Source organism: Cryptotermes secundus, unplaced genomic scaffold (genome assembly GCF_002891405.2).
Source record: "Cryptotermes secundus unplaced genomic scaffold, Csec_1.0 scaffold120, whole genome shotgun sequence".
Taxonomy (NCBI): Eukaryota; Metazoa; Arthropoda; class Insecta; order Blattodea; family Kalotermitidae; genus Cryptotermes; species Cryptotermes secundus.
In genome coordinates, this window is record NW_019742442.1 from 2507019 (window position 1) to 2528301 (window position 21283).

Below are 21283 nucleotides of genomic sequence, written 5' to 3' on the forward strand. Positions count from 1 at the left end.
GAGAACGATACTTTTTGAAGAGAATGTTTCAAAAATATTTATACGTGTTGAATAATTTTCATGTTTTCATAAGTAATTAAGTTGAATCTCATTAAGACCATAGATTACAGCTGAAAACAGTTGTGCTAGATTATTTAACTAGATGCTTCCAGCCTCAGAGGTTACGTATCGTCAAATGAGTGGGAAGATGATTGTAAATGGTGAGCAGTTGCGTACTTAAAAAAAAATAGACGACTATGGTTTAATTCGGGGTACAGCTCTGTGGTTTCACGTGAAGTAGCTGAAGAAAACTATGTAAATTACAGGCTAGCTAGTAACAACCGAGATTCGAACTACGTTCTCTTGAATACAAATGTAGAGCCTGTCGGATAGTGACGTGTTATACGTCCATAAATATATTGAAAATCCTTCAGATGGGTAAAAAGTTGTTAACGGCCTTGGAGCGCATGTTGTTACCTCAAGATGGGGTGAACGGAGCTATTTCAAGGAAACAGCGGCTCCGGTCTTGAAAACTGAAATAAACGGCCGTGGCGATCCGTTGCGCTGACAACGTGACACCCTCTGTCCGCTAAAGTTGGCACTAACTTCGCCGACAGCGGCCTCCCGTAGTCTAGGGGTAAAGGTCCCACCTCATGACTCAAGGTACGCGGGATCAAACACGGCGGACGTCGTCGAATTTTTAAGGGCGGAAAAATTCAGGGAAGAAGTCCACCGGGAGGAACTTTAAGCCGTGGGTCCCGTGTCGTAGATTTGCGGCACGTAAAAGAAGCTCATGTCTCTAGGAGACGTCTGAGCTAAATTAGGCAACAAGTTTCCCGCCCAAAGTAGTTTCCAATGCCTCTGGTAGATGGGGGAAGTATCAAGGTACCGAGGGCCGACCTCGTTGGTTCAGCGAGGCTCATAGCACGCACCAGTACCGGTAGGGTATGGAGAATGGTAGAATATCAAAGGGGGACGTACAATAGATCAACAAGTGGTCGCGGTGCATGGGGAAACCCACCCCCTCCAATAATAATAATAACTTCGCCGTCAAGCGGCCATCTCTCGGTCGGTATAGTTCGCTTGCGGACTAAAACCACGGAGTTTAGTTTTATATCTTAGCTATCAAAATCATAGGGCACGTAGTGCTCATTAAACTGTGGCTGACAGGTCGAAGCAAGCCCATGTACTTCGTCATCTTTAAGGTTCCGCATAACTTACATCCCACAATTCACTTAATTACAAACTTCCGCCCTAAAATGAGTTAAGCAGGCCCACTGATAGTATTAATTGTTCTTAACAAGAAGTTATGGGAAGAACTAATCGCCTACTTTCCTTTGATACACGGACTACATAGAAAACAACGCCTCCAGCAATTCTAGTGCGTCTTTACCGAGGTGTTACCTAGCAACGACAAAGGGATACACAGACACACGCGCCCATCAACTCTTCTTTTGCTGCGTGTATTCGTTGCAGCCGGAACGCGTCTACCAAGCCGTTATCTAGACATGAAAGGAGGGATACAATTTACTGGGCCTTTACCTAGGAACGATAAGACTGATAAACACAGACACAGACTGATGGGACGGATTTATGAAGTGCACCTGTGAGATGGGGAGCACGCGGCAGCGTAGTTGGGTGAGAGACTATGCTACAAGTCGGAAGGTCGCGGGTTCAAGTCCCGATGAGGTCATTAGATTTTTTTCAGTTGACCTAATCCTTCCAGCCTCTAACATAAATGAATACCAGGAATTAATTAAATAACTTTCCTGGGGAGTAAAGAGTGGCCGGCGCGTAAGGCTGACAACCTTACCGCCATCTTTGAGCCGATTGTCTAGATAATGTGGGACCCTCAATGTCTCACAACCCTATGAACCTTCACGGCCTGGTACAGGGATAGCTTTACTTTTTTTTTTTTTACTTCAGGTGTCACGATGTACTCGTACATATTACATTTCATAAAGATTGGTTCAGGCATTCAAAAGTTAATAGGCGGGGATTCACAGGAAGACAGAATTGAGATAGCACAACCCTACTTTAATTTTTTCAATATAAGGAAACTAAGCTGTAAATGAATATTCTTAAGGAATTAACCAACACCACGGAGCTGACTCTGTTGGAAGCCGCCAGTCTCTCACGAACTCAAGAATTTTATGGAATCTAAAGTTCATTGCCGTGTTCACAAGAATTCTCCACTGGTCCCTAACCAATCTCAAGAATGCAACCCTGAACTGTGTCGCCCTGTACTCGGGCCAATATGGTAGTCACAGAAGTGTCATCAAGACGACCTTCGGCCCTCGTTATTTACTGCTGGAAGAACGGAAGAATTCCCCTCATCAATGTAGAACTCTGCAGGACATGCAATAAGCTGTCTACTTGTATGGCTGTGCAGTAGAGGCAGTGGCAGGCCTACTAACACATATTACAAGAAATAAGATGGAGTGAGAAGTTAACATTCATGAAGGAGGGAGTTCCTTAGTTCACTTGATAGACCACCCGTCCAGCAAGCGAGAAATTGTAGTGTCAGTCGCTGAACTGCGACGCCAAGTCTGCCTCTCGGCGCCAAAAATGTCTTCAGCTGAGTGAACTTACTCCAGATTTTCCAACGCCTTCTTCGCGATTTTTCACATGTCGCTAGCCTTGACGTTTATTACTGTAGATTCAAAATCTGTTATCGCATATATAGATCTCTTGTCACAAAGCCAATCATAATACAGATAGACCTTATCACAGAGTATTTTTTATTGCTAGTGGGGTGGGACTAAGTCCCTTGTACTACGGCCACTTCTGGCCTATTGTACCAGCCCCAGATGATAGGTGAGGGTGATTGTGGAGCAATTGATGGAATGAAGATTGGAAGGGGAAACCGAAGTACTCGGAGAAAATCTGGCCCAGCGCAACTTTGTCCACCACAAATCCCACTTGACCGAACCCGGGCCGCCGCGGTGAGAAGCCAGCGACTAACCGCTTGAGCTATGGCGCGGCCCTATCACAGAGTAAGCAGTAGAAACGATTTTTCTTCGAATTCCATACCGAGGTACCATTTCAAAATATGACACACTGATTTCCGTTGAAAAGTACGTATGTCGAACACGTTTCGCAGTTCCTCTTATAGAAAGAAAGGTTAATGAGATTCAGGTAACGGACGTGCATAAAATCTGGTGTGAATGTTATGAAACTGCAGATCATCCGAGCCTCGTACTTTCGGTCTCCTACAATCGATAACGCGAACTTTTGAGATGCGAACGGATCTTCGAAAAATATGAACTTTCATTACGGTTAATCTCTCGAGAGAATGGTGACTTCATGAAATTTGTATTTAGTTTTCGGGTTGGCGGTGATGATCAACTACCGTTGGAATTATACATTTAAAATTTGATACGGAGATCATAAACACACCTATAAATTCTATATTATCTGTCTATTCGTAAAGCAACATACGAGTACAAAAATAACGACGGTGCGAAATTTTAGGTTATGTTCAACAAATTTAATGTAGACAAACTCCCGGTAAGTTTTCAATTACATCTGACTCAGTTCTTTATTTATTTACATGCATATTTAACAGCACAGTGGTCAGTTATACAGTAATCAAGAGCAAAAAGAGAGACACACTAATAAAAGACAAAACAAGGCAACGTGTAGGTCTATCATTTAAACTAGAAGCATTCAGTTACAGCAATTACGTCAAAGTCAGAGTCAAAGTCAAAGTTATGTCACAATCCGTTCTGGTGACAAGGCCACATCTGGGGCCCAAAGATAAGATTTTTATTAGTTAGACAGTTGCGGGTTTGTTGACGTTATGTACGAAGTACATGGGCCTGCTTCGACCTGTCAACCACAGTTTAATGAGTACTACGTGGCGTATGATTTTGATAGCTGAGATATGAAACTAAACTCCGTGGTTTCAGTCCGCAAGTGAACTATACCGACCGAGCGACCGCCGCTTGTCGGCGAAGTTAGTGCCAACTTTAGCCGATAGAGGGTGTCGCGTGGTCAGCGCAACGGATCCTCACGGCTGTTAATTTCAGTTTTCTAGACCGGAGCTGCTATTTCCTTGAAGCAGCTCCTCAATTGCCCTCACGAGGCTGAGTGGACCCCGTTCCAGACCCACTACTCAGAAAATCTGGTAGCGTCGGGAATCGAACCCTGACCTCTCGATCTGTAGCCAGGAACTTTTGACCACTAGGCCACAGAGCTAGGATCTACACTTTGTATTTATTATTTGTATACGTATGATGCATTATTTTAAACGCTGTTACTAGGTTTTACAAGTTCTAAACCAGAGTCACAGCATGGGTATAGAATTGTTTGACAGTACGCGTTGGTGTCACAGATTTTCATGGAGTTCGGCTGAACACCTTCCAGTATGTTTATTTTCGGTTCATTGTTTGGGTTTCTTGTGTTTTTAGTTCATTGCACAAAGCTAAAAATGAATGCATTATCAGGAAGTAATTTCTGTCTGTCCACTCTCAAGTCTTATCCCCGAAACTACTTGACGGATTTCGAATGTAATTTCACGCAGGAAGTGTGCACAGAAACTTTCATTTCAGTTTGGTTCCACTCGGTCCAGTGTAAGCACTGGTTTCTATGTAGCACAAGACCAACTTCGTTAGTTTTATTACAAAGAATTGCATGTTCAGTGACTTAAGATACTGGCCCGATTTAGATCTGAGAACTTTTATTTGGGCACTTTTTAATGATGAGTACGAGGAATAATAGTGTATAATTATGGGCGTTATAGGGTCTAAGGTGATTAGCTTTGCTTAAGTTGATTTTTATTTGTAATAAATGAACGCTCTAAAAATTCGGCAATTGTAATTACAGGGACTATTTTAGTTGTCCTTAGTGCGTAGTTATAGTTGTCTTCTGGTTCTTTTGCTCGCGATATTTTTGTGGCCTTCAGAACCCAGTTCTGCGAGGCAGGCCGGTGTGAAGCAATTTGTATTTCCCGCAGTAAAACTACCCAGTCAAGTTATCTGAAAACAGGAATTCAGATGGGCCAGTGCCTCGCCATAATGTAGTGCAAACTTTAGTTTTTTTTTTACAAATTCCTTCGCAGCAACTTCTGCAAGAATTTCATGTAGAATGGGACTCTCTAAATGGCACACATGTGAAGTTAGTCGGTGTTTCCGAATGGGGGCGTAGCTGTAACAGTGTAGATTCTGATACAAGGAATCATTGCCGGAACATGTTTCGTAATTTTCTTTAGTCCCTCAAGGCAAATGCCGATACAGTGTCTCGATTAAGACACGATTACTTCCTAGAAAATCCCTGCAAATTTTAATGAAAATCACACTATACTGCCGCACACCTCGTCTCCTTTTGTAAACGTACCAGACAATCTAGGACATTTAATGTTTTATGTGTAGTCTTCTGTTTAGTTGCCGAGCCAGCTTATGGAAACTGCTTTACACAGGATCAGTCAACATTTTTTTTTTGTTTACACCCCAGTTCCGTTTGATGGTCGTGTAGAATATATGACGAAAGCGTACATACCTCTTCTTCTGGAGGCCTGTTTTTTTCTTCAGAGATTAAGGACATATCTGTCATTAAGTAATAGCCTCGGAGTAGTGATGTAAGTTGGAAAGATTACGCATTTTTTTAACTTGCTAAGAAACTGTTCTTCACATTTCTAAAATCCGACTGCTCATGTTCCAAATGTTGCCGTATTTGACGACTTTGGCTCCCGCAATAAAGAAATGAGTCCTGTTGAAAACAATTTGGCAACCGAAAACGATAATTTTGTGTGCCAAATAGTTCAGTCGATATTTCTCTCCCACAGCCCACCTCACGGGCAGACGAGGCACCTACAGACATAAGAAAACATAAGCGAATGCAGGGACTTCCCTCAGATAACAATGCAAAGGTGGAGTTCTTCTGGAAATAGTAATAGTTATTTTAATCGCCAATTTTCTTAGTTCTGTGGAACCCGAAGGTTAATTTCCGTTTTTATATAAGCCCGTTAGTACATAAGACCTGATTATAACATACACTGCACGTCATCATACACTATTTATCTAAAATCTTTTTTGTTACGTATACAATTTATAGTTTGTTTAATTGACGTTGTCAGCAACTCAGCTTATATAGGTTCCATCAGTACGGTAACTGGTGATTACTGGAGTGGAAATGACTGAAGGAAGCAGTCATGACCAAAATTGAGGTGCTGTGTGGGTCTACATGGATTAAGGAAAACCGCAGAAGCTACAATTAAGGTAACCGGTTTCCCTGCCGAAAATTCAGCTACTTTTTTTCTGTAACAATGGACGCCCATGAAGATATTAATTTGAGACAGAAATATTTTGGGCCACATAATTATTAAGTAGAAACTGGATATACTTGATGCTATTCTTGTATTTATTCCAAAATAAGCAATAAAATGTCCGGACAGTTTTGAGTTCGTTTATTCCTTTTCGTTTCCAGGGCAAACTGAGTTATTAGAGGTGGAGGTAATTCTACATTGGTTTTTGTTTTCACTTTGTATTCACGGGAGAGCAGACATTTTCCAATAGAACTAGAATTTCCTTGAATCCATTCCATTAGGAGCCGGGATAGCGCAGTCGGATTAGCGACTAGCTACGGGCTGGAAGACCGAGGGATCGGAGTTGGAGTCCCGGTAGGGTCAAGAATTTTCTCTTCTCCACGCCGTCCAAACCGGCTCTGGGGTTCACCCAACCTCCTATCCATTGGGTACCGTGGGTAAAGCGGCCGGGGTATGAAGTTGGCCTAACCTCCAACTAGTGCCGAGGTCAAGAAAAATCTGGATCTATACATCCACTTCCCCATACGCCTTCATGGCGTAGTGATTAATTAGTTAATCACAAGGACAAGTGTGCCAGATTTCATTTCGGCGAGGTATCAAAGTTTGTGCTTCGCCCAGTGCAGGCATTGTAATTGTCATGCGAGTGACAACGCTGAGCATTAGGTGTTGCCGCCCGCACAGTGATGTCACGAGGCTGGTTAGTAGGCCGGGTTCACTGCACTGCGGCCAGCCTGTCCGGTTACACTTGTGTTCGTCACGTAACATTGACCCGGATCGTGGTCACCAGGTCATGAGAGTGAGAGGAAGCTGAGTTCTTTTGGGAGGGGAGTTACCGTTAGACGGCATTCGTCACACTAGCCCTCTTCCGTTAAATCGTTGTTCCAAACGAGGAGCGAGAGAAGACTTGGTACACTAGAAATGGGGTCACAAGAACTGGGAAGTATTTTCCCAAACTACTGTGCTAACACCGTTGGCCGTTGGTTCAAGGTACAGAACAGCTACACACAGTTGTCACAGTACATAGCGTGACATTTTTGCTGGTATTTTGCTAAATGCCGTGTCGATTTTAGAGGAATTATATGTAGATCGTTGGCTATTTTTATGCTATTATTCCGCAGTTGTTTTCGCCCACTTGGCACATGAACAAATGAATGTTTTATTTGATCTTCATGCAAAATAGTTTTGTTGAACTGATACCTAGCTCGTTGGAGCTGAGTCCTTCTTGAGAAGCCGCCAGTTGTGTAGCTGCTCGGGAATTTACCAACATTTTATGGAACCCGAAGGTTCATTACCGTGTTCACAAGAGCCCCCCACTATCCTTATCCTGAGCCAGGCACATCCGGTCCATACCACCCCATCCTACAACTCTAAGATCCATTTTCCACCCACTTACATCTTAATCTTCCTATTGGTCTCTTTCCTTCTGGCCTTCACACCCATACAGAACCACAGGCAAATTACAGTTTTATGAATTTGATTTGTTTCATTCTGGTCCGTCACACTAACAATTACAAGTACAAATCACTCCGTCCAATGTGACATATAGGTTTTACTACACGAAAACCTATTAACCCTTATATGTTTCGGTCCTTATGGACCATCTTCGGAGGGAACATCATTACAAGCTGGGAACTACTGTGGGCTTTGCCTAGCAATCGCTGTTTACTCGTCGTTGCTAAGCAATGAAGCTCGCGTTGTCACACTTGCTTGAATGTGGGCAGTTTCCACGCTACTATCACAATAGGTGTTTTAATTTAATTACTTGTAAACTTTTTTAAAAAAGTTTACAATACCAGGAAGCTGCTGTGATTGTGAAACGTTCGATTTTATGCGTACTGTGCATTATAGGACAAGTGTATGTAATTAAATTAAAACACCTATTGTGATAGTAGTTTCCAGCTTGTAATAATGTTCCCCCCGAAGATAGTCCATAAGGACCGAAACATGTAAGGGTTAATAGGTTTTCATGTAGTAAAACTTATATGTCACATTGGATGGAGTGATTTGTATTTGTTACAGTTTTATGTTTTCTAAGTTTTATTTTTTTAGACAGCAGAGGATAAGACAAAAGGTTCTGGATTGAATGTAGCAAGCATTACCCAGATTCAGTCTCCTCTTATAGAAACCAAAATAAAATTTACCCACCTCTGTTTATTGTAGACCTCCATGTGCATATGGGCGTATGGGTGAACACAACCATTCCACTGGTTTTGTTTTATGTACTTAATGCTAAAGAACGATTCAAACATAAAACACTCGAATGAGTGGAATGGTATCTTGACTTAATCCTGCTTTATTGTGTCAGTAGTATTATCCCTATTATTATTATTATTAGTAGTAGTAGTAGTAGTAGTAGTATCATCATTATCATTATTATTAATTCCTCTTGGTCCGTCTGCTGCATAGCGCATCTGTGAAACTCTTCATTTCACTTTCATTTCTTAATCTTATAGACAGTTGGTGGGACCCCTTTGATGGGGATCAGCCGGCCGCTAGGCCACTGCTTACACAGGACAACACAAACAGAATAAATGCAGACATCCATGCCTTGAGTGGGATTCGACCCCACGATCCCAGTGAACGTGTGAAAGCATTTCATGCCTTAGACCATGCAGCCACTGTGTTTGGCTCAGTTATATTGTATCTACTGAAAATAGCACAGATCCCCCATATGCCGTTCACAGAGACTGGCAGTATAATGCGTATGTACTGATGACCACTCGTCACAAGACATTATTGTTTCTGTTTGCTCTATTCACACTGGAAGGCTATTCCTCCATTAAAAAACTGACCATTCCCATTAAGAGATGTGCTTGATATGACCCCTGAAAGTGTGACCTATAGATGCATATGATCTTTATAATAATTTCATAAATTCACCTTGCCTTAGTTTCATATATCCCTTTTGAAAATATATGTTAGGTCTCCCTAAAGCTTTGTTTCCTTGCTGTACGAGTATATTGTGAGATGTATGAAATTAATGGAGTGAAAGTGAAAGAATTAAAGAGTTTTAAAACTTAAAAATTAAATCTTGTTGTTAAAGTTCTATTATAAGTTGCACTGAAGGCAGAAACTAATACGTGGAAAGAATGCAGTGTAACATTGTTTACTGTATGCTTGCTATGCATGGGTTGAGAGTTATTACAGCCTCTATACATAAAGTTCTTAGAATTGTTCTACTAGGCATGTGGGGCTGTGTTGTTCCCCATCTATGTTACATGTTCAGCTTCCATTTGAAACTGTTAAACAATTTATCAACTTGTGCCCTTGTTCTGTTGGAACAAAGTAGTGCAATATGTAAGATCTTAGGTTTTCACGGTGGTGACTATGAAGAAAATGGTCTTCTGAGATGTGGTGCTGTGTAGATACATCGGTTAACACAATGTCTACATGGCGCCACATCCCAGAAGACTGCTTTCTTCAAAGTAGTGTAATGTTAGTACTGCCAAGAAAAGCAGTTGTTCACGTAAATATCTAACATTGATTCATAATTTTTCTCCTTACAGGTGTGATTTGTTGAACAACGCAACTACAATGTAAGGATGCAGTGCAAGTGAAAGTGGTATTCTCCCAGACATTATTACAAGATGTATCATCACAGTATTCTGCTTCACTGCTCTTTATTTATTTTCAAGTAACATTTCAGAAGTACTTAAGGAAGAAGAAAGTACAGAAGTATTTTGAGTCTGCCAAAATATTTGAAGCTATATAATGTTTGAAATTTTGTTTTCTTTTTATATATGATTTGAATATACGTACAGAATATGATTACATCACAAATTTGGTGCTGATTGCAACATGCTATTACTTTCAGTCTAAAGGAGTAGCTTAATTATAAAGACATCGAGCAACGAATACATTGTGGAAGTGAAAATTTACAGGACACTTAGGGAACAGTTTGTGGATTTCTGTTCAGATACTTAATTTAATTTTTGATCTGTGAGTACCAGTGTATGCCATGTGGTTTCGTTGTGGTCAGAAATAATCCTTCATAGTAGGTTTCGTGTTGTGTAGATTAGAATGGAATAAGAATCTTCACTGTTGAAATGCTTACACTGTGTTATGTTTGTAGTGGTTTGTAACATTTTAATGAACAGAAATGTATCTGCCCCAAGTACTAAAATAAGGAGTGAAGAAGCTGTAGATTTTTCATTTGATAGTCAATGCTCAACTGGCAGAATTTTGACCTCTGTTTTTTATTTTTTTGCAAGCTAGCAAGCTCTCTTCCGTACACATCCAGAAGTCCATTCCACTGCAAGCACATACTTAATTCTTCACAACAATGACTACTCTGCTGGGATCAAGTGACTATGTGTCTGTGGGGCAGTTTTTCCATGATCGATCTGTCTTTGTGACTGGCGGGACAGGATTCATGGGTAAAGTCCTGGTTGAGAAATTGCTGCGGTCATGTCCAGGGATAAAGAATATCTATCTTCTGATGAGACCGAAACGAGGTCACGATCTTACTGCCAGACTCAGCGAGTTGTTGAATGCACCTGTAAGTTGTGTATATTTAAGGTAGTAGTTACTGAAAGTACGGTGTAGTATCTTCATTCATATGTTTTGCATCCTGTTGTGTATCTCACTGCTATGTAAATATGTCTGTCGATCACGGCAGTTTTGATACTTTAATAAATAATTGATAGATTCAAATTGTATATGAAATCATATATGTAGTTTATTAAGATGTCATTTTGCCGCATGTGTTGGTCATTTATGGTCATCATCAGGCATTTATAAGTGACATAATGCGTCAGTATTCATTTCTAGGCTCTGTATCACAATGGATACATTGCAGATATTCTTGTCATAAAAAATTAATGTGTTTTTGAACTTTTTGTCCTTTATGGGGATGTGGTTATATTTGGACTGAAGAGAGATGAAATGACAGGAGGTTGGAGAAAACTGCATAATGAGGAACTTCATAACTTGTACTCTTCTCCAAGTATAATTAGAATGATCAAGTCAAGGAGGATGAGGTGGTCAGGGCATGTAGCACGAATGGGGGAGATGAAGAATGCATATAGGATCTTGGTGGGAAAGCTAGAAGGAAAGAGACCGCTGGGAAGACCAAGGCATAGGTGGATGAACAATATTAAAATGGATCTTAGAGACAGAGGATGGGTTGGCATGGATTGGATTGATCTGCCTCAGGATAGGGACCAGTGGAGGGCTCTTGTGAACATGGTAATGAACCTTTGGGTTCTGTCAAATACTGGGAAATTCTTGAGTAGCTGCAGAATTGGCGGCTCCTCCAGAAGGTCTCAGCTCCATAAGTAAGTAAGTAAGCAAGTAAGTAAGGGAACGTGATTGTTATGAGTGTGCGTTGTTGGTGCTAATGGTGACATGTCTTTTTGGGTGAAATGGGGTGTTTTGAATTTTTAATCCTGTAGTGTAAATGCTGATGTTAATGCAAGTATACACTGTTGGTGCTGTTGGCCTCGTGCTGGCTTGTTTTTTTTTTGTGGTGTTTTGTTAGAAAAAAATTATTAATATTGTGTGAGAATGTAGTTGTGTTATATGCTTTTATAGTAGTTGTACCTGTGCTTTTGACATTCTGTGGTAGGCTTGCAGGTTGTGTTCTTATTTGAAGTTCTATGATAGTAAGCTTTTGCATATTGCAGTTTTGTTTATGGCTCTGTTTCCATATTTTTTCAAACCACCAAAACAAGATGGAATGGGGCCATCACCATCTACAACATATACTCACAAAACATCGACATTTATTTACACAAGCACCATTTCCCATACTCCAAACCCCCTGTATATGAGGGTAAGTCAATAAGTAAGTTACAAATGGATATAGAACTTAAACAAATAAGAGTACTGATTTGAAAAATTATTTTATTTCTCAACATAATCTCCCTGTACATTGAGGCGCTTGTCCCATCGTTTCACAAGCCCCTGAAAACCAGCAGCATAAAATTCTTTGGGCTGCTGTCGGAACCAGGCGGTGACTTCTCTATCTACAGCTTCATCGTCAGGAAAATGTTCAGCCAAAAGATGATGTTTAAGAGGGCTAAACAAATGGAAGTCGCTTGGAGCAAGGTCGGGACTATACAGAGGATGCTCGAGGACTTCCCACTTGAAATTTTGCAGCGTCTCATTTGTCTTGTTGGCAGTATGGGGACGCATGTTGTCATGCAAGAACAACACACCTTTGGTGAGGAATCCTGGTCACTTCCGTTGAATGGCCTTACGAAGTTTCCTGAGGATGTTACAGTAGGAGTCGGCATTTACGGTTTGTCCTTCAGACTGGAATGCGGTGAGCAGTATGCCTTTGTGATCGCAGTCACTGCCTGGTTCCAACAGCAGCCCAAAGAATTTTATGCTGCTGGTTTTCAGGGGCTTGTGAAACAATGGGACAAGTACCTCAGTGTATAGGGAGATTATGCTGAGAAATAAAAGCATTTTTCAAATCAGTAGTCTTATTTGTTTAAGTTCTATATCCATTTGTAACTTACTTATTGACTTACCTACATATAATAAAATAAATTGTAGAAAAAGTAACAGTAATAATTTTAAATAAACTCTACTGATTTTAAGCAAGTATTTTAATATATTTAAACATTGTAATTATAGTAAAACTTTTACATCACAAGACTATTAGTAACAGATCCGTTGCAACATGCAGTCCAGTAATGAACGTAGACACATTTTTTGTTTATGAACGCCTGATGATGGTTGTAAATGACCAAAACATATAGCAAACTAAAATCTTAAATTGTACACATCCAGATTTTGTTTGTTATATCTGAAATCTGTTATATCCAGGTCCGTTGTAACGAGGGGTTACTGTATTTAGTTGACACAAAATTTGGTTGCTTCCAATCACCAATGAACAGTGCATAACAGGATGACTGATGAATGACAAATTGGAAGAGATGTGGTGAGAAGCAGTTTTGGGGTATTTTCAGCTGATGATCTAGCATTTATGTGGAGAGAATGAAGAAGACCACAAAGGCATAGTCAAGATCCCCAATTCCCAGAATATAATTTTGGAACTGGGGCCTGAACATGTAGCAAAGTAGTAATTGCTTCACTATGACATTCTCTTTCCTTTTCATGTCATCTCATGCTTGGCTATGGGTGGATTTATCTTTGAAGCCTCAAATCTAAATGTATTTCTGCTTATGTCATGTTTTGCTCTGAATAAACTGCAATAAACCTGCTGTTTTCTAGCAGAGACGAAGTATAATCTGAAAAATAAACCCATGTATGTGGTCTTGATTCAATTTATGAGAAACCATTAGTTGTTTCTTATGTGCGGTATTGTATTAACTGTTTCTGTTATTTTCTCTACAGCTGTTTGATCGGTTACGGAAAGAACGACCACTAGAATTGAACAAGATTGTTCCAATCCAAGGGGATGTCACAGAACCAGAGCTCGGCATCAGTCAGACGGATCAGAACCTGCTTATTCGAACTGTGTCTGTTGTGTTCCATGCTGCTGCTACTGTGAAGTTCGATGAAGCCTTAAAACTGTCTGTCACCATTAATATGCTTGGTACAAAGCAGTTGGTGGAGTTATGTCATCGCATGCTGGGGCTTGAGGTATATTCCTCACTTCACATTGAACAGATTTTGTTTTGTTAGTGAAGTGTCATATGTATCAGTTTGTTGTTGTCCTTTGTGCTTCCCCCTACAAATTGTTTTTGCTCCTCCCCACCTATTCTATAATAATTAACACTTAATCTTGTTTCTCTCTACATTATTTTTACAATAGCCCACTTTCTTTCTTCCATTATTGTGTTAAATCTGTGTCATGAAACCAGTCATATCACCACTGTTTTGCCCACAACCAGTCACCCCCTTTGCAGCTGACACTTTTTAATAACTGCAACCAGTGTTATAGAATTCCTCTGCTGCTCATCATCCTCTAGCAAAATTTCTCAACATTATATTTCCCCCCCCCCGCCAAATTCCATAATTTGATTTTCTCTGTGAGTACTTTATACATTCCAAAAGATGCTGTAGCACAATCTGTAGCTCTACAGCCTCTCACATCAATAATATTTCTTTATGTATTGTATGCAGATAGTACGAGTATGTGCTCCTCATAATCATGTTATTGCTGACTGCAAAATCATCAGGTATACTGGTATACTAGTATCTCATGCAAGCTGCATCTAACAGCATTTGGTCAGAATGTCTTCTCTTGAGTCATCTTTGCATTTGGATCAGTCATTATAATTTTTGTGTTTTGTGCCATTGCTCTATGATAGGCCTTATCAGTTAAAGTCATAAAAGGAATCGTTATATCATCCTTTTTCTTCAGTTGCTGCATAAGCATGTACTGTTGTAGTATTGTTAAACCTTCCTCACTCTTAATACACAGAGTCATTAATTTGTCTCAGAGGCAGTGATCTCATGCTTTTATTCCTTATTAATCAAGAATTCTCTGTCAAATTTGTTATTGCTGTCATCATCATCATCGTCGTCATCGTCTTCATCATCATCATCATCATCATCATCATCATCATCATCATCATCATTAGGGCCTGGATTTTGATGACTTAAAAATATTTTTAAAATGACTGAAAAATCCAGAAAAATTATCCGAAAGTTAAAAACGACCTAAAAATATATCATGTCATGGAAAATCTACTAATTATTTTAAAATGTATTTTTAATCTTTATTAACACTCTGAACTCAACGTTGCTCTTTTAAATTTGTCCTTGTTTCTGTGTTGAAAAGTAAGCAATATATGATTGAATTTGAAGCTAAATATTTTAATACGATTTTTTCTACCATGTTGGAAAGCTTATCAAATGTACACATACCATATTTTTTTCCTTTTTTTTTGTGTGGTGCTACAGCCCCAATTTGGGCCTAGGCCTACCTCCATGAAACTCTCCGTTTCACTTTGGTTTACTAGATCTTACACATACGGTAGGACTCCTTGGGCAAGTGATCAGCTCGTCGCAAGGCCTCTACCTGTAGACAAACACAGAAAAACGCACACAAACATCCATGCCCTGAGTGGGATTCGAACCCACAATCCCGGCTTCCGAGCGAGCGAAGACAGTGCATGCCTTAGACCGCTCGGCTACTGTGACCGGCCACATATACGGTATATATTTCAATATTTAAGTGCCACCTCATTCAGAGTTGCAGTAGATGACAGTCAACATGCGGAGATTCTTGAAGGTGAGTCTGACAAGACATTCTTGTACTTGGAGAAACTCCTTTCCACATCTATAGACACATTGGGAGCGTACTTGAAGCGTACCAAATCACTGACAGTAAGTTCCTCTTCAATATTGAAAGTGCTAATGGATTCTCCTGTCAGAATTCGAGAAATACTGCATAATGTTTCATAACCTGAGTTTTTATCTAGAACATGGTCTATTTTTCATGACACCATTTTACCCATGTCCCCTGACACTTTCTCCAAATCACTGGCAATTTTTTTCACCAGAGCAAACGAATCTTCTAGCATTGCTCCTTTCTCCTGTAAGAATTTTATTTCTTCCATCAAGGAACTGAAATTCGCCTTTATGAAGGCCATCTGTCCTTCCATTTTGCTGCACATAGGAACTGTACCTGAGCAGCTTCAATTGCCCTCGCATCCTCCATCTTCATTGAATCTACGATGTTTTACACTACCTGAAAATGATCGCAATAGTAAATTGTAGCATCAATTCATGTTCCCCACCTTGTGATGACGGGGTCCGAGGGTAGCGGAACACCAGGAGCCATAGACTTAAACTGCATTTTATGAGCTGGAGCCTTGACAAAATCATTTCTCTGCCAAAAATTTTGTGTCACACATCTTATAGTATAAAATGTTACCACCAGTTGAAAATATGTCGTCTCCAAATTCAGCTACAATCGGCTTTAAATGACATGATTTAGATGGCTTTGCTTTAGGTATTGTGATAAAATGAATTACTTTAGGGCAGGTATGTCAAACTCAGCTTTTACAGAGGGCCACCTCAGCCCTATAAATAATAATCCAGGGCCGCACTTCAAAATAGAAATATACATTAGATTTTGATACAAGGAAATTTAATTCTATTTGTTATTTAGGAATAATTTCAATATAATTACCTAAAGTGGAACACTTATGTTTTGCCCACAAATCAAACATGTAACTTTACCTTCTACTTCACAACAGAAATAAGCGATTTCCCATTTTCCTTGAAAAACACAACACTCACTTTCAATAGTTCTCTTTTTGCTACTTGAATTTTTTGAAAGTGACATTGCCTTTTAAAAGTCACTGTACATATACAAGAAAACTCGTAGTTGATAATTTAATGTTTAATTATAAGCTTTATATGTTCATCACAATGTAACATCAGCACCTGTCACTGTGTGAAAATGAACTGAATGACAATGTACAAGAGACTACCGGACTAGTATGAAGGTGTATCTTGTCTCAATGGTCATAAAAGTGAAAGTTTGCTAGCAGCCCATTAGACAATGGCTAAGGGTTGCAAGCTAGTTTTGAAGGTAGAAATCCCTTTCACTTGTCTGTCAGTTGCCACCCTCCTTGCATTCTTACTATGCCTCCAAAAGGGATTCTTGGAAATACTTGGGGTGGTGAGGCGGTGCGGATTTTAGTGCATTAACCTTCTGAAATACAATAGTTTGTCCTTCACAAACTTTACAGACCGTTAATTGGACAAACCCTTCTGCAATTCTCAGAATCACTTTTCCTGCTGCCTGCTAATTTATGTCTGCATGAGACTTCTTGTCTTCTGGTCTGTTGGAAAATTGTCTTTACAAAAAAATATTTCTACTAAAATTTTAATATTGATTTTAATATCAGTTAGCTCTAAAAGTTGAGGGGCCGCATTAGGGCAACACAGAACTGAACTTTTCACACTGAGAACCTTTCGTCAACTGCATCTTTGTCTGTACGGTCAAGGCCGAGAAACTAAAGACAGACGGAGTTTTATTGAGCAACAGTATGCCTTAAAAAGCAAAGGATTCCAACTAGAAATATTTGTAACTAAGCAAATTCTTTTGCACAGAACTTGGAAAGGGCCACAATGTTAGTAACCGCTGTTGTACCTTGCTGCCAGCTTAAAATGCTTTATGATATTGTAACGTGTCTTGAGTTCGAAGCTCGTTGGTCACGTGTGTAAGTTCAAATCCCACTTCTGACACCAGTTGTCGCGTATTGGGCGTATATCGCGACAAATAACTTCACACCGTATTTTATATAGCGAATTTTATTTCACATCCGCTCTTACAATCACCCAAATTACAGATTTACGATTACTGCTATCTGCAGTATCACAATTAGTACACTCCAAATGCCAGAATACAACTGACTGGTTGCTGGCTAACTCGGAACTAACTCGGAGGTAGCTCGAGGACTGACTCGGCGGTAGCTCCAGGACTGACTCGTAGGTAGCTCCAGGACTGACTGACTGTGAATAGCCTTCGCTGCTCCTTATGTAGCCTTGATCGGACAATTGTCGTCTGGTGCCGTGTTGCTAGCCACGCTGTCCGGAGTTGTTGACTGCTGCCTAGCAACCGCGATATCCCTCGGTGACGTCACCGCTGTTGATTCGCTTTGCATAGCTTCAAGGTCGCGGGGACTCGGCTAACGTCGGCTCCGCTCGTGACGTCACCGCGCGTTGCGCGTTGCATAGCTACCAGGATGCGGGGTGATTACTCGCCTATTACGTGAGCGCTACGTTACCGCTGGGGAGGTAGGGGTCACATGTCACAATATGTAATGTCAGCACTTTCCACAAAATGCACGGAAAGGACAGGATATTATTACAACTTATTATTGCATACTGTGGTAGCAGGTATTTGGGGTGCAGCTACAGACTGCCTTTGTAGAGGCAGGAGAAAGAGAAAGAACACTTTACTTGCACATTATTCACATTTCTGAAAACGTGTGAAGAAAATTTCCCTAAAATGACTAAAATGACAAAAAATACCCTTAAAAGTCCAAAAATTTGCTGAAAATGACCCCAAAACCGAAGAAAATGACCTAAAACCTTAAAACTGACCAAAATTGACAAAAATTACATATAAAAGTTACATTTCTGTAAGCAGCAGCTCATATCCGGGATTTACATATTTACGGGCATCAAATAGGATACAAGAAAAAAAGATGACATGTCATCAATATCTGGGCCCTCATCATCATCATCATCACCCATACTTCCAATATACAATATATTAACAATCCATTCATTATTCCCTCACCTTTCCATCTAATTCCTTGAATTGCTGCACTAGGAATACTGTATTTCTGTAATTCCAATTTTAATTGACTTAATGCTCCTATCCTGAATGAACTTAGTGACCTTCAAAGGAGGAGGACATAAGCCAGTGTCCTTGTAACTTTTCCTTAGTTGTTTACCAGGGTGTTACATCTGACATCTCTAAGTTTCTTAGCACATATTTTTTTTTTACTGGTTGCTATTATCAACCTCATCCAATACACAACATGGAGGACCTGGGGCAACTTTTTGTCTTGCCTCTACCCATCAGCCCATCTTGCACGGATCACCCTATCTGAAGCTTGCACTACCACTAGCATAGCTCATCAGGTGATGAAGGCATGAAAACCTCCCCACCATGTTATGAGGGGAGGCATATAGTTGTCTGCTAGCTTTTTTTAACATTGACACATTATATGTTCTGTATTTGGTGCATAGAACATAGTGGAGCACAGCATATTTGTACAGTGATTTTCAAATTGCTTTCCTTAGAAACACTTTTGGGGTTCTGACAGATTCCATGTGCATATTTTTCCCCATAATATTACCATCAGCCTAAAAATAAATTGTTGGTCCAAAAGTTATTGTCTTGAGTAACATATCAACTTCTGTTAAGTATCAGAACATTTACTTTAGATATGCTCTCTGCTATGGCCACTGTACATGTAAAGTAAAACTGAAGGTATTCCTCTAACAGGCCTTGGAGGCCCATAGGGTTGCGAGATGTTGAGGTTCCCACATTTTCTAGACAATGGGCTCATAAATGGCTGTAAAGTTGTCAGCCCTATGCACCAGCCGCCCTTTACCCCCAAGAATATTCCTGGTACTCATTTCTGTTAGAGGCTGAGTCAACCCCAGAGCCATAGTGTGCCTGGAAGGATTAGGTAAATTTAAAAAAATTGAATGATCTCATCGGGATTTGATCCCATGACCTTGTAGCATAGTGCTTCAACCAACCATGCTACCGCATGCCCCCACTGTACATGTAGAAATATGAATTTCTTATGTTGTATTTTAGCGTCCTGTTGCACTGATTCATATTCATAACGTGTATGTATTAACAGTCTTCAAGTATATACAGTCTCATTTACCACTTCTACACTACATGTTTCGGCAGTATGCTGCCATCTTCAGGTGTATCGGTCCATCAACCATTTCACTGCTTGCCTATATATGTCCATTTACATATAATATTAAATTTGTATACATCCTTATATAATAATAAAGTTTATGTATTTAAAACTTGTTAAAACCTATTGTCTCATACGTCATATTTTAAATTCGTGTGTGTTATTGATCATCAACATGGGAGCCGTTCTTTTTATGTTTCTAATGTTGTGTGTATGTTATGTCCTATGATGTGTTCTATTCTTGTGGCTGCGTGTGTTGTATCGTTGGATGCATGACACACATCTAACGATTTAATATTATTTGTAAATGGACATATAAACGCAAGCAGTGAAATGGTTGACGGATCGATACACCTGAAGATGACAGCACACTCCCGAAACATGTAGTGTAGAAGTGGTAAATGGGATTGTAAATACTTGAAGACTGTTAATACATACACATTGTGAATATGAATTTCTTAATTTTCTTGTTGCTGCTTGTAACCCCATCACAACATATAAACTCACTGTATTCACTGACACAATGGTACCACTTTATTTAATGTATTAATTTAATTATTAATTTAATTTATTTAATGCTTTTATATATGTTAATTCATGCACAGGGGAGTATGTTCCTGATCTTAGTGTTACATGAAGTTGTAACTGTTCTCTGTATTCTACCATGGCCTTCTCTGACATAGATAGTATATTGACATATTTTTAATCAGTATCAATACATGCTCTTGCTAAGAGTTTGGTTAATTTTGGTGAAAATTTGCTTATGAAAATTTCATGATGTGAATGAGTTAAGGGCACATTGTTAGGCATGGCTCAGGGTTGATGAAATTAAAGGGAATGAGGTAGTTCATAGGTTCCCACAACTGCCACCAGTCTGGCTCTTCCTTAGTACACATAGGGTTAAGTTTCTTTATTTACAGGGTGGGGCGCAGAAACTTCCCTTTTGTGAAGACACATTGTGAAGGGAGGGGAGGCCACAGAAAAGTGGGGATAGGCTTGGCGAACACAGCATTCACGGAAGTTTCTGTCTAGTACCTCTCAGTAGGAAACATGAGGTGGATGAGTGAGCAGCGTGCGTTTGCTGTCGAAGCCTATTTTTCGAACAACCATTCCTACGTGGCAGTGCAGCATGCGTTCCGTTCTCACTTCAAAATTAAGCCCAGAGGTCTGGTTCCCGACCTGAAATCGATTGTTTTGTGGGTGGAGAACTTTAGGACAACTGGTAGTGTGGTGAAAAAATCATCAGGACGACAACAGACCGGTACGACACCAGAAAATATGGAGGCAGTTTGACACTCGATTTTGAGATCGCCAAGACGCTCCGCTCACAAACATGCAGTCACCCTAGACATATCCAATCATTCAATGCGCCAAATTCTTCATGAACATCTTCATTTTCATCCCTATAAGATGGTTGTTGTGCAAGAATTGTTACCACGTGATTTCCAGAACCGAATAACGGCATGGGAAACGTTATTGGAAACTTTACCCCCTGATGCACTTGTTTTCTTTAGTGATGAGGCACATTTTCATTTATCTGGATATGTCAACAAGCAGAATATGTGCTATTGGAGTGGTAACAATCCCAGAGAGCTCCATGAGAGGCCACTTCACAGTGATAAGGTGACAGACAGTATGGTGTGCGTTGTCGAGAGTTGGAGTTATTGGCCCTTATTTTTTTTAAGAAGACAATCATGCAGTTACTGTAAATTCA

General features: G+C 40.0%; 1 protein-coding gene across 8 annotated transcripts in view; it reads left to right on the forward strand.

Moving 5' to 3' along the window:
- LOC111873105 (putative fatty acyl-CoA reductase CG5065) overlaps positions 1–21283 on the forward strand; it is a 71147-nt gene that overhangs the window by 39965 nt on the left and 9899 nt on the right. For 3 of the 8 annotated variants that reach the window (XM_023867527.2, XM_023867524.2, XM_023867526.2), the window contains exons 2-4: positions 9751–10183; positions 10456–10742; positions 13550–13798. In XM_023867527.2, the coding sequence (XP_023723295.1) occupies positions 10527–10742; positions 13550–13798 (465 nt within the window). In that variant the 5' untranslated portion in view covers positions 9751–10183; positions 10456–10526. The remainder of the gene's footprint in view (positions 1–9750; positions 10184–10455; positions 10743–13549; positions 13799–21283) is intronic. The other 5 variants (XM_023867525.2, XM_023867530.2, XM_023867529.2 and 2 more) reach the window with 5 other exon arrangements.